Source organism: Eptesicus fuscus, chromosome 19 (genome assembly GCF_027574615.1).
Source record: "Eptesicus fuscus isolate TK198812 chromosome 19, DD_ASM_mEF_20220401, whole genome shotgun sequence".
NCBI classification, from domain to species: Eukaryota; Metazoa; Chordata; class Mammalia; order Chiroptera; family Vespertilionidae; genus Eptesicus; species Eptesicus fuscus.
Window position 1 is genome coordinate 4,654,680 of NC_072491.1, and position 12,559 is coordinate 4,667,238.

General features: G+C 51.6%; 1 protein-coding gene and 1 long non-coding RNA gene across 2 annotated transcripts in view; one reads left to right on the forward strand and one right to left on the reverse strand.

The window, feature by feature from the left end:
- LOC114228973 (uncharacterized) overlaps positions 1–12,559 on the reverse strand; it is a 331,688-nt gene that overhangs the window by 118,100 nt on the left and 201,029 nt on the right. The gene's annotated exons all lie outside the window — the stretch shown is intronic.
- The window catches only part of ADCY8 (adenylate cyclase 8), a 141,830-nt gene continuing 135,996 nt past the window's right edge, over positions 6,726–12,559 (forward strand). Inside the window, exon 1 of the mRNA XM_008159467.3 lies at positions 6,726–7,682. Coding sequence (XP_008157689.2) covers positions 6,726–7,682 — 957 coding nt within the window. The remainder of the gene's footprint in view (positions 7,683–12,559) is intronic.

Consider the following 12,559-nt stretch of genomic DNA (forward strand, 5'->3'; position numbering starts at 1 on the left):
CCAGCAAGTCAAGCACCTGGGCCCAAAGGCAGGCCTGTGGAGACTCTCCTATCTGTGTGGAGAGGAAGCAAGGCAGAGGGCAATGGGGACCGAGTGAGCAGGACCGAAGGCTGACTGCCTCGGTGCTGAGCTGGAGTGGGACCTGGAGTGGGACCATTTGCCAATGGACAGCCCAAGACCAGGGGTCATGCTTGGGTATAGGTGTATACCCCCCGCTCCCCGATCTGGGCACCACATCACTATGGCATCTAACTGGGATCGGGAGGGTACAGATGAAAGCCTCAGGAAGGATTTGAGTTAAGTGTCTCTCCAACTGGGTGAAAACAGAAATACCCTGATTTTTGAAAGGTGAAGACTTACGTTTCTTTCACACTCAATGAACTGAAACCCACTTATGTGTCCATGTAAATTCATATAAGTATATTTCTATTATAATGTTACCTATATATTTTAGCCAAAATATCCTAACTAGATCCCCCCCAAAAAAAAAAAAAAATCTGGGCTGGGGGAAGGGGGACAGTAATAGGGTGACATATTTTAAAAAATAAGAACTTTTTCGGTATTGAAATAGCAATCAGGTAGTTTTTGTTTTGTTTTGTTTTGCAAGAGAATAGAGAAAAATGATCTGTTTTGCTTCCCACTGAGGGTGATCATTTCTCTCCAAGGCTTCATATGCGTGTCAAATCTTTAAAAACAGATCTTAAACCATGGTCAAAAGAAGATTTGGTGAGATGGTGAACTAGCTGGAAACCCTTTATTTTCCATCACTACTTATTTTAGCTAGATCCTAATGGCTCCTCTAATCCTGTGGTCACCAACCGGTGGTCTGCGGACCACTGGTGGTCCATGAGGTCCAAAAGGTTGGTGACCGCTGCCCTAATGGGCTGGGCACACATGCGCGCACACACGTGTATGTGTGAGTGTGTGTTCCCGTGATTTCAGTAAGTGAAGGCTCCCTGGGTGACGTCACCCTCTACTAGTGGTTAAACCAGAGACAAGGGCATCATCTTCTCAGAAGAACAGAATGTGTCTCTGTCTCCCTTGGAGATTTCTCCCCGACTTGCCTGACTGATGAATTCTGTGTATAAATATACTGTCTCGGGATTGTTTTCTCACTGAGGAGACTCACTTCTCCTTCCAGGCACCAGAAGCTAATTTAAACTAGTTCCTGTGAAGATCCAGAAGGTATACAAAGGCTTTTTTCCTCTTGCATTTTACAAGGCAAAGGAAATACAAGATAGACGTAAGATACATTTTATTGCCTCTGTTGTACATGGGACTGCATTCCAGAGGAAATGGGAGTCCAAAGTTTGGAATTCACAGACTCGTGTCATGGGTGAGCTCTACTTACTTCAGCCACTCACTGACTTTTCCTGGAGTTGTGTCAAAGCAGTGAATGCTTTGGTATTTCCTAAAAGCAGGGCTCCAGGTCAGGCAGGCATTTCCTCCCCCACCCCCCGGCTTTACTGAGACATAATCAAAACTAAAATTGTATGTATTTAGAGTGTTTGTTGTAGATCTGTGAAATACGCGGTTGGTGTTTTAATAGGGATTGCACTGAATCTATAGGTTGCTTTGGGTAGTATGGATATTTTAATGATGTTGATTGTACCAACCCATGAACACGGTATGTTCTTGCACTTGTTTATATCTTCCTCTATCTCTTTTTTTCAACATCCTGTAGTTTTCCCAGTACAGGTCTTTTACCTCCTTGGTTAAGTTTATTCCTAAGTATCTTGATTTTTTTGTTGTTGTTGCATTGGTAAATGGGATTGATTTTTTAGTTTCTCTTTCTGAGAGCTCATTATTGGTATATAAAAACGCCATTGATTTCTGTGTGTGCATTTTGTATCCTGCTCCGTTGCTGAATTCGTTCATTTAAAGTGCACTGGTTAGGGGCAACTTGATGTTTTGGTAAACTTACGCAGTGTGAGTCAATGGCCACAATCAAGCTAATGAACAAACCCGCCGCCTCATGTAGTTATCATCTCCTTTGTTTTCTCTATGTGTGCCCATAGGGTGAGACTATCTCAGACCTCCCCTCCCTGCAAATGTCACCTGCTTTTCCTTTAAGGACTTCCAGCCCTGGAAGCTGCCTTGTCACCAACACCCTCCTTCCCTTTGGAAACAGGATCCCTCTGGTTTCAGGTCCCCTTCCTGAACTGAGTCCATCTTTTCTTTGACATGTGAATATTTCATGTCTTCGGTGAGCATCAGGGCTCCTACGGGTGCTTTGCAGAAGGCACAGCTCTTACAAAATGTGGATCCCCATTTTAATATTGTTGACCGAGGAAGTCAAGTATGCACCTGAGGGGAAAACAATTTTCCTTTTCTTGAGCAGATCTGCCGTCAATGTGGCTGGTGGTGCTCAGTAACATCACAAAACAAACACATTCGTTTCCAGTGAGGCAGAAGGGTGTTTCCCCACTAACCACCCCCCACAGGAAGAAAAGCAGACCCAATCGATTTTTTTGGTTCAACGCAATATGTGAAAACCTGCTTCCTCACAAACTGTAGAAATAGTGCCTACAGCTTGAACTGAGCCAACAGACACCCTCTCCTCTAAGAATGAGTTCTGTTCCCTTTCTCTGCCGAAATATCTCAGAAGTCTCTTATTTCACTGGCACGTGGACTCTCAAAATATATTGGACATTTTCATTTCCATCGGTTCTGTTTAAATTGGGTCAACATTGGTTGACTGCGTGTGGCGGCATTTTTGTAACGCTCACAGATGCTAGGTTTATAGGATCCACATGTAGTTGATGGAATTATGTTGTCTATTAATCAGAAGATCCTGGACAAGTTCCTTAGCCACCCGGAGCCTCAGTATTGTAGTCAGTAAAATGGGAATAAGAAGAAGTAGAGAAGGATCTAACTCAGAGAATTGCTGGGATGGATAAAGGGGATATTTATAAAGATCTTAAAGGAAGGTGTTCACCCTTCAGGAGAGATTCATGGGGAGGGGTGAGACCCAAATGGGTAAGCAGATCCTGGTATGGAGGGCCATTCTACAAGTACCCAGAACAGACTGTTGGACAACAGAGAAGGAAGTCTATTTCACTGGGGGTATCAGGAAAAGCTTCCTGCAGACGACATGGCTAAGGCCTTGAAGGATGAGGTGGGTGGTGTTTGGAGGGAGGACAATGGAGAAGGGGGGGATGAAGGGAAATTCCAAGAGGAAGGGTCTGGATACAAGAGGCACCAAGATGGCAAAATCCTGTCCCTGGAACAGAGGAGAGCCCTGGCCATAATAATGCAGGAATAAAGGAAAGCGTGATGAGACGTCCATGCGGCCTCAGAGCAGTGTGAGTTGACACCTTTCCTTTTAAGTGACAATCACTTGGAGGTTTGTATATGCCCCAAAGCCTCTGGATATTGGTGCTGCGCCCATGCTGTCATTCAAAAAACAGAATGAGTTGGGGGCTGAATGGCACTGTGTCGTCCCAACAAGGAGAATAACATTTGAATCTAATTGTGTCATCCACGCCCTTATGGTAAAACAACTTGTTCTAACAACACCGACAGCAAAGGAGCGCTCCGAGGTCAGCTGCCCAGATGCAGTACTTCCTCCCCGACACATTAGTTTCAACCTCTGATTCATGAAACCCTTTGAGTTTCCTTCTGTGGCATGCTCTGCGTATCCACCAGCCTGACTCATTTTATCTGATTGGGTCCACTCTCCCCCTCCTTGGCACGCCTCCTGCTGCTGCTGAATAAATAAATCATCCTGGGATACATCCAGGAGGAAGATTTTCATAGGAAAGTTCCATCTGCATTCAGCCCCTCGTTTATTCGGGCTGGGTTCTCAGGCGCCCAAGGAGAAAGAATGGGGAAAAGAAAGAGGTGTTTTCCTCTGCCAAGTTTACTCATAGGGTCATTAGCACGGGCGACTTGGGGCTGTGCCCACAGAGAGAGAACACAGCTCCACACACACCTCCTCTGGGGTCTGCAGGGACCTGCCTCCCTCCCCACCCAGCCCTAGGCCCATTCTGCTCTCACTCCTCAAGTCAAGAAACTTCCTGCCCATCTGAGTTTCAAGACAGCTGGTGAGGCTGATAGGTCCATGGAATTTAGGAAGAAAGAAGCAAGCAGCATTCCCTTCTCAGGGATATAATTCCTGGGATCGCTTCATTAAGATCTAGGTAACTACAAAATGGAGGAGTTGTTGTTGTTGTTTTTTTTTTTTGGGGGGTGGGGGCAGGGGGTGTGTGCTTTGGCCCTAACTTCCAGCCCCATTGGATAGGCCAGCTACTCTGGGAGATCTTTACAGTTAAATTAATTTACCAACTGGGTTAAAAACAGAATCACCCTTCCTTCTATTTAAAATTGAGTGTTTAATGTGGTTGCCTTTCTTGGGTGGGCGAATACACTTCTAAGGGACTGGCGTCCAAGGGGTCGTTCCCAGGATGTGTTCATCCAGAAATCCGCTGTTCAGGGATGTGGAGAAACGTTACAGGCTTCTTCCCGCTTCTGGGATTCTCCGTGTTAAGGCCAGTGCTGCGTGTAAACCAAAATCCTGTGCGTGGAGAAGGAAGAATTAACAAGGAAAGAATTTCTGGGACACGGTGGCACAAATATACGTGGCTGGCCCTCCAGAGCTAGTCTTGCCCTAGGCAGTCGGAGGGAGGGCGTCTCTCTATGCCGGTGGCTCCGGAGGGCAGAGGGGCTGCGGCGAGGCGGTCATTTAGGCTTCACGAGAGCGCGAAAGCGCCCGGAGCCTGACGTCATCGGCCATCAGCTGACTGTGCTCAGGGCCCGGGCCCCGCCGCCTGCAGCCACAGACGCAGAAGTGGCGGCCACCGCGGCTGGGCCACAGGGCTTCGGCGGCCGCGCTAGCCCTGCGCGCTCGGCACCCGGGGCGCCGCTCTGCAGGCGTGGACGCCGACCCCCGGCGCCCGCCCGCAGCGCCTCGGGCCGCTCAGAGCATCCCAGGGGTTTTGTCCGCATCCCAGCGCCCGAGCCCAGCGGGCGGGAAAGCGGACGGTGGAAACGCCTTCCCTGCGTCTTCCTCCTCGACCCCTCCTGGGCGCAGGGAGAACCTTGGCGGGCTCGGCGCTCGGGGGCGCGCCTTCCAGCGCCCGGGACCGGTGGAGTGAGAACTCCGCAGGAAGCTGCCCGCCTCGACAATTTCGGCTTCTTGGGGGTATTTTGCTTTTGAGCCCGAAAGTTGGCTTCACCAAAAGCCCCGTGGGGAGGGCGTAAAGGAGACCCTCCATCCCGCGCGCCGGGCTCTCGGAGTCCGCGGGCAAAGCGGCCTGCGCGTCCCGGCTGCGCACCTGCGGAGGACCGGAGCCCTAAAAAGAAGAGCGGAGGAGCCCGCCCGCCCGCACCGCCAGCTGGAGCGCGGGAGCCGCGGAGGGGGCCCGGCTGGGGCGCCACCGCCCGCCCCGGCCCGCAGCTGTCCTCTCCCACGCCGCTGGGCGTGTGCTGCCGCCTTCCAGACCTGGGGTGTCCAGGAAGATCTGGGTGCCAGGTCCCTGCCGCCCCCCTCTCCTACCCCCAGGTTCCGGGGGCGTGGCTTGGCGCGAGGGCGGGTGGAAGGCTCCTCCGGTGTCTGACCGATCTGACAGGTCCCCAAATTCCTGCCTGCCGCCGGCTCCCAGCGCGCTCCCGGCGCTGCCCTGGATCTGGAGGCATCTCTGACTTCCCCGCGGCCTCGGGCTTCCCTCCTCGCCCAAACCTTCCGCCGCAGCACCCACTCAGCCTCGGTTCTTGCCTTGGATCCGCGCGGATGACTTCTCTCCGTTCTCCGAGCGGCTGGCTTTGGAGCCCTTCCCACTTTTTCCGGCCCCCGCCTCCAGCTTCTCCCAGCTCCGGGCCGAGCGGACTCCAGAGAGCGCAGTGAAGGGCATGGGAACCGTGAGCTGCGCCTCCTCGCAAGCACAGCTGGACGGGCTGACCTCGTCTTATTGCGGCGGCTGGGACCCTGAGCCCTCCCCCTGCCCGGAGGGATGCGTGCGGCCAGAGCCAGTCCTGCTCCGTCAGTCCTCGCTCAGGAAGTAGAGACAGCCAGGAACGATGAGCCCACAAGGGAGCCTCAGCACACCCCCTCCTCCAAATTAACTGTTTGGTGACTCGTTAGCTCGGAGGCTGCCACCTCTCCAACCCGCCAGCCGGGCACCCCATTCCTCCCCCTTCGTTGCCCCCGCCCCCAGCTCCGCCCCGGCACCCCATCCCCGCGAAATGGAGTTCTCCGAAGGTCTCCGTTCCAGCCACAGCTGCTAACTTCGCACCCGTCGCCGCTGCCGGTCACCCTGGGCCAGCCCCCCGCAACCGCCGAGTCGTGGGCGTCCCGAGCCCAGTGCCGCAGCCAGGACCCGCCTGGCGCGCAGCAGAAGCGCGGCGCCCGGGAGCCTCTTGGAGACCAAAGGCTGCGCCGAGACCGGGAGCCGAGGACCGGCCTGGAAGCCCGAGCCCGGGAAGGGGGCTGCGTGGCCCGGAGCGCGGCGGCTTCTGCGGACAAACAGCCGCCGCTGCCGCTCGCCCGAGCTGCGCGGGTTGGCGGGAGGGCGGTGCGCAAGGACGCGGGGGTCTGTGGCGATCTTCCAGGCGCCCTTTGCCCCCGGCACACTATGACCTGACCTGCAGGGGGCCTCCTGCTCCGGACTCCTGCCACGGGGCGGCCGGGGACGAAGGGCTCCAAGCCAAGCTCCTCCGAAGCCGCCTTTGGGTCTTCAGGAGCCCCCTCCCCCAGGCTCTGCGCCTCCTGCCTGCGGCCCGGCGTCATGGAGCTCTCCGATGTGCGCTGCCTCGGCGGCAGCGAGGAACTCTACACCATCCACCCGACGCCCCCGGCCGGCGACGGCGGGAGCGGCTCCCGGCCGCAGCGGCTGCTGTGGCAGACGGCGGTGCGGCACATCACCGAGCAGCGCTTCATTCACGGGCACCGAGGCGGCGGCGGGAGCGGGGGCTCGGGCAAAGGCTCGGACCCGGCGGGCGGAGGCCCCAACCACCACGCCTCGCAGCTGTCCGGCGACTTGGCGCTGCCCCTCTATTCGCTGGGCACCTCGGAGAGAGCGCACGGCGGCACCAGCGGCACCAAAGTCTTCCCTGAACGCAGCGGGAGCGGCAGCGCCAGCGGCAGCGGGGGAGGGGGCGACCTGGGGTTCCTGCACCTGGACTGCGCCCCGAGCAACTCGGATTTCTTCCTCAATGGGGGCTACAGCTACCGAGGGGTGATTTTCCCCACCCTGCGCAACTCCTTCAAGTCACGGGATCTGGAGCGCCTCTACCAGCGCTATTTCCTGGGCCAGAGGCGCAAATCCGAGGTGGTGATGAATGTGCTGGACGTGCTGACCAAGCTCACGCTCCTGGTTCTCCACCTGAGCCTGGCCTCGGCCCCCATGGACCCGCTCAAGGGCATCCTGCTGGGCTTCTTCACCGGCATCGAGGTGGTCATCTGCGCCCTGGTGGTGGTCAGGAAGGACACCACCTCGCACACGTACCTGCAGTACAGCGGCCTGGTCACCTGGGTGGCCATGACCACCCAGATCTTGGCCGCGGGCCTGGGCTATGGGCTCCTGGGCGACGGCATCGGCTACGTGCTCTTCACGCTGTTCGCCACCTACAGCATGCTGCCGCTGCCGCTCACCTGGGCCATCCTGGCCGGCCTGGGCACGTCGCTGCTGCAGGTGGTCCTCCAAGTGGTGATCCCCCGACTGGCGGTCATTGCCGTCAACCAGGTAACTCTTGCCTGCCTTGCTCTTCCCCGGGGTTGTGTGAAAATGAATAGCGTTTTGAGAGGCAGGTGGCCTGCTCACTTGAGTCCCCTCCCTGGGGTGGGCCCAGGGCCTTGTACCTGGGAGGTCCTGGTCCTGGGTGTTGCTGGATGGCATTTCTCTCTTCCTAGAGGAATTGGAACTAAAACCTCTAAAGTTTCTGTCAATCCCCGCCCCCCTCCCCCCCTCCCCAATATTCTGATTCTGTGAGTATTCCAGCGTCTTCCTACTCCGCACACCTCCCAGGGGGTCAGTAGTCTCTGGAGCAGGAGGCAGGGGGGAGGAGAAGCACCCAGTTGAGAAGGTGACCCATTTCCTACCAGCTTTTCTCCGAGAGTCCCGGCAGGGAGTGCTCAGGGACTCTGGGATGCAGAGCTGGGTTGCTGTGTATCTTCGGGCCCCACGTCCCCAATTCTCGGAGGAATCAACGTTCGCTAAGCACATACTAATTGCTGGTGCTGGAATCCTACTTATGGCATCTCAGCCCATACTTCGGACAATCCTATGACACACATTTATCTGGGAACTCTTGATTGCTTTGGGGACCTGCTGATGATATCTTCTTTGCAAAAGCCACCCCCAAGTCTCTGAATCAGTCAACCTTGGGAATTGGGGCCGAGGTGGGTGTCATTGACCAAGAAAGCAAGTTTTTGCTTAATTGAAAAGGGGCGTTTTGATGCAGATGGTTTGAAATATTTAGATGGAACCTGACCCTTCAGGTCTCTTTCTCCCGCTTTATTCCTCTTTCCCTATTAAATATGGATGTGTTTAGGTGAACAAAGTTCCCATTGTCTGTGAATGAGAAGGTAGACAGTGCCTCTATTGTCTCAGCTCATTAGAATCAATAGATAATTTATGGTCTGGCACTTTCTTTGCCAAATGTCTGGTGGTGGCAGGAGACTGGATTCGGGGGCTTCTGGATAAAGATGAGGGGATCACGTCAGTGGAAGTGTTTCCCCATCGAAGGCTGGTGACAGGTGCAGGCTGCTCGGTGAGTCCCTGCTCTAGCCCCGGGCTCTGTGCCCCTCCTGCTGTACCTGAAGCCTAAAAACTCCTTCTCCTGGTGCCCAGCTTTGAACAGATGGGTCACAAGATAAGCTGGTACAACACCTCTGAAAATTGCTCATGATTTGCAGAGCGCTGGCACCGTGTGAGTGGTTGACCCATGCCTGACCTTCTGGGCTTCTGGCGATTTAGGATTCTCTCCCTTCTCTGATGGCTCTGTCCTCGTTGCTCAGGCTGGTCATCTGGTTGGCAGCGTTTATAGTGCTTTCCGAAGGCTCCCTGTGTAGACCAACGAGTATGTAAAGTACGTGGCTATGGTCCTCAGGCATGAGATGGAGCCACGAGAGCCTCGGTTAGTAGGGGATGACCAGCTGAACTTTTCTAATTAAAGACAACAATGAATGTTATATCAAAATGATCAGGAACCTTAATACCCCTATGTGATAAAGATTCAATTTTGGATTGTATAACATTATATTTTAACTGTGTTTCTCAATCCTGTTTGTACATGGATCTGAACTGAATCTCTCACTTTCTTCCAAGTTTTCTCATTATTTTTTTTCATTTTTGTTACCATATCTAAACATCAGATCTCTCTTTCCCCTCCTCCCTTTTCCCCTTTCTCATCCTCTTCTTTTGTCCTCATGTCTTTCTTTTCCCATCTCTTTTTTTTTTCTCTATAGGTTGTTTTCACAATACAGCATAGTTACATGGTCACATGCAGAAAACTCCATTTAATATAAGCTACTGCTTTTTCATACGCCAGCCTTCCTTAGGACGCGTTATCAAAAGTTTTCATCCAGTCGGCTTGGAATAGTATTTGGAAAAACACATCCTAAGTGGCAAAAGATGAATATTTTCTAAGTTCTAAGTATAGAGACACTTTTCATGCCAAATGAATCCAGAAAGTAAATTTTGGCTCCATATTTGTTTTATATTCTACTCAAATACTACCAGATGGCAGGAGATTAAAAATAACCCCAACATGTCTTCCCACACCCACCTCATCATAAACAATCCTACACTGTGAAAGCCAAGGTCCTGGTGCATGCAAACCAAGTTCATCGAACTTTCTGTTTGGGGAGGAGTTGTAGATGAACTACAATTTCTGAGTTGAGTCACCTTTCACCTAACAATCCGAGCGCTATCCTTCCCTTTAGGTGCTGAAAGAACCTTTGTGGCTTTGGCCAGAAAACGTTTTCCTTTGGCGCCCTCTAGAGGTCTATGCTTCTTTCTTAGATTCTGCAGAGGGGTGAAGATGAAGTGTAATCGCTTTAAAAATAAAAAATAAAAATCTGTGATTTTGAAAACTGTTTAGTTTTCCCTGCTTGGTAATATACAGGGAGGGGGCAAAAGTAGGTTTTCAGTTGTGAGTATGCAAAACAGAGTTTATTCTGGTATCATTATTTATTAATTATTGTATTATTTTCCATAAGAACAACTATAAGCCTACTTTTGCCCCACCCTCTACAGGGTACACTTAAAACCTGCCAACAGCCTCGCGTAGCAACTAGAATAAATCCTAACTCCTTACCATGGCCTCCTTGAGCCTCTGTGATCTGGTTGCTGCTTCTCTTTCTCTTCTCTTCAGGTTCCAAATACATTGTCCACTTCTGTTTCTCAGATATCCCAAGCTCTTTCCCTCTTCCTAGCCTGCCACCTAAAACCATTTTCCGAGGTCCTCACATGACTGACACATTCTCATTATTTCATTCACTCCCTAGTGAGTGGCTTGTCTTCCTTTCTCCAGAGCACATCCGCTATCTGAAATCATCTTACTTGTTTATATTTATGGTGTTTCTTCCCCCGCCTCCACAACCTCAGAAGGTAAACACCACGTAAGGGCAAAGGCCCTTGTCTGTCCTGTTTACTACTTTATCCTCAGCACCTAGAAAATCCCTGGCACATAGTAGGTAACAAAGAGTCACTAAGTAAACAAGACTAGTCATTGCATAGACAATATTATAAAACTAGAGGCTCAGTGCACGAATTCATGCACGGGTGGGATCCCTCAGGGTGGCCTGCAGGAATTGGGCCCCAGCTTGCACCCCCAGCCTCGCAGCCCCACAGCCCAGCCTGGAACTCTGCTGTGGCCTGGCACTGCCCCCTCACCTGCTCCACCATCCTGCCTGCAGGGTGATCGATCGGAGCTGGGGGCCCCCGCTGCCGCTGCTGGTCACCGTCTGCAGGGTGATCCGCAGGGCAATTGGACCCCCCACTCACACCGCCTTGGCCTGGCACCTTACAGCAGCTCCTGCGTTGAGCGTCTGCCCCGTGGTCAGTGCACATCATAGCAACCGTTCAGATGGACACTTAGCATATTAACCTTTTATATATAGAGAAGATATCCAAGTCCCCGGATGTGTTGGCGAAAGCTTTCTACACACATGTAAGTTGTATCTATGTAAGGCAGCCTTTTACACATAAATACCTTTGGAGAAATCAAAGCACAAAACCAATTCTTTACTTTTATACACTATTTCATATGTATCCAAGTGCCTTTACATATATGATCACATCTAATGATGACAAACAGAAGAGGTCATCCTTCATTTTCATTTCAGAGAAGAAATGCCTGATGCTTAGAAACTTTAAAGGGATGTCCCAAAGGTGAGGATCCGACAGGTGCTGAGTGCAGGACTGAAATCCTAGTGCCGGTGCAAGTCCTGCTTCAGAAACCTTTAGAGGTTGTTCTTCCAAACACCTAAGTACCCGAGATGGATCAAGACTGAGGGGCACCTGTTTCACCCCTCAAGAGAGTCACACCCATACAACACCTGAATCAGCATTTAGTGGGAAGGGCAAAGCGAAATCATGAGAAAAATGAATTGCTAGGAATGGGCCCTTTGTAGCAAGCTCATCATCATCGTTCTCAACTGGACCAATTTTGACCACTGAAGGCCATAAATACTGCAGTGTATCAATGTCTGCCAACGCAAATCAAATTTCGTTATTGGAAAACTGAGAGACAGCAACCAGCTCTACACTAATCTCGATCCCCATTAACAGAACGGTCACATTTTCGAGAAGCACCGAGTAAGAACAAGTACACAGTCAGAACACCTGAACAGCCGTTTCACTTTCCCGATGATGCCATTTCTAAAAGTAACCAATGAGCCAGCGATCGGCCTCCTTAATCCAAGCTATGAAGACCCCCTTCTCCCCTTTCCATTCTGACGGGAATCAGATCTGTGGCTTGGTAGGGTGATGACCAAGCTGTAAATCTCTGCAGATTCCCTGTGTGAAGGGGGCAGAGTCCTGTGTTCACTGAGATCAGCATGTGCTTTCCACTGAGGATACAAGAGGGGACCTAAAAGGGGTCACCCAGGAGGTGCCTTGCCATCAGCGAAGAGATGGTTTATGTTTTCTCCACTCAGTGAACACAGAAGTTCACTCGAGTCATGGACTTCCCATCCAAACAAGAGATTGTTGTCTAGGGCAGATGTGATGACCCGTATATTTCCTAGGTCCCAAGTGGCACTGGAAATACTGAGGAAACCAGAAGATTCAACACCAAGTTTAAAGGGCTCCTATTTTGTGCACCCTGACAAAGCTCAGCTGTAGGTTACACCAGGGCTGTAGTGATGTCTCACCCATTTCAAGTTAAGGTATGTGATGGAAACTAATGATACTAGTGCCGCTGTCCAGAGTCTCTAAGACAGATTTTCCCACATTTTAAATAAATTGTTTATCCTGCTTGCTCAATATACCGATCTGAAAATTCATTACAAAATGGCATTACATGTACAAATAAGATATTAATGATGAGGTTATATTTGCTAGGTTCTTTCATGGGGTAGATAAATTCTAAGCACTGTTGCTATAATTAGCGTTTT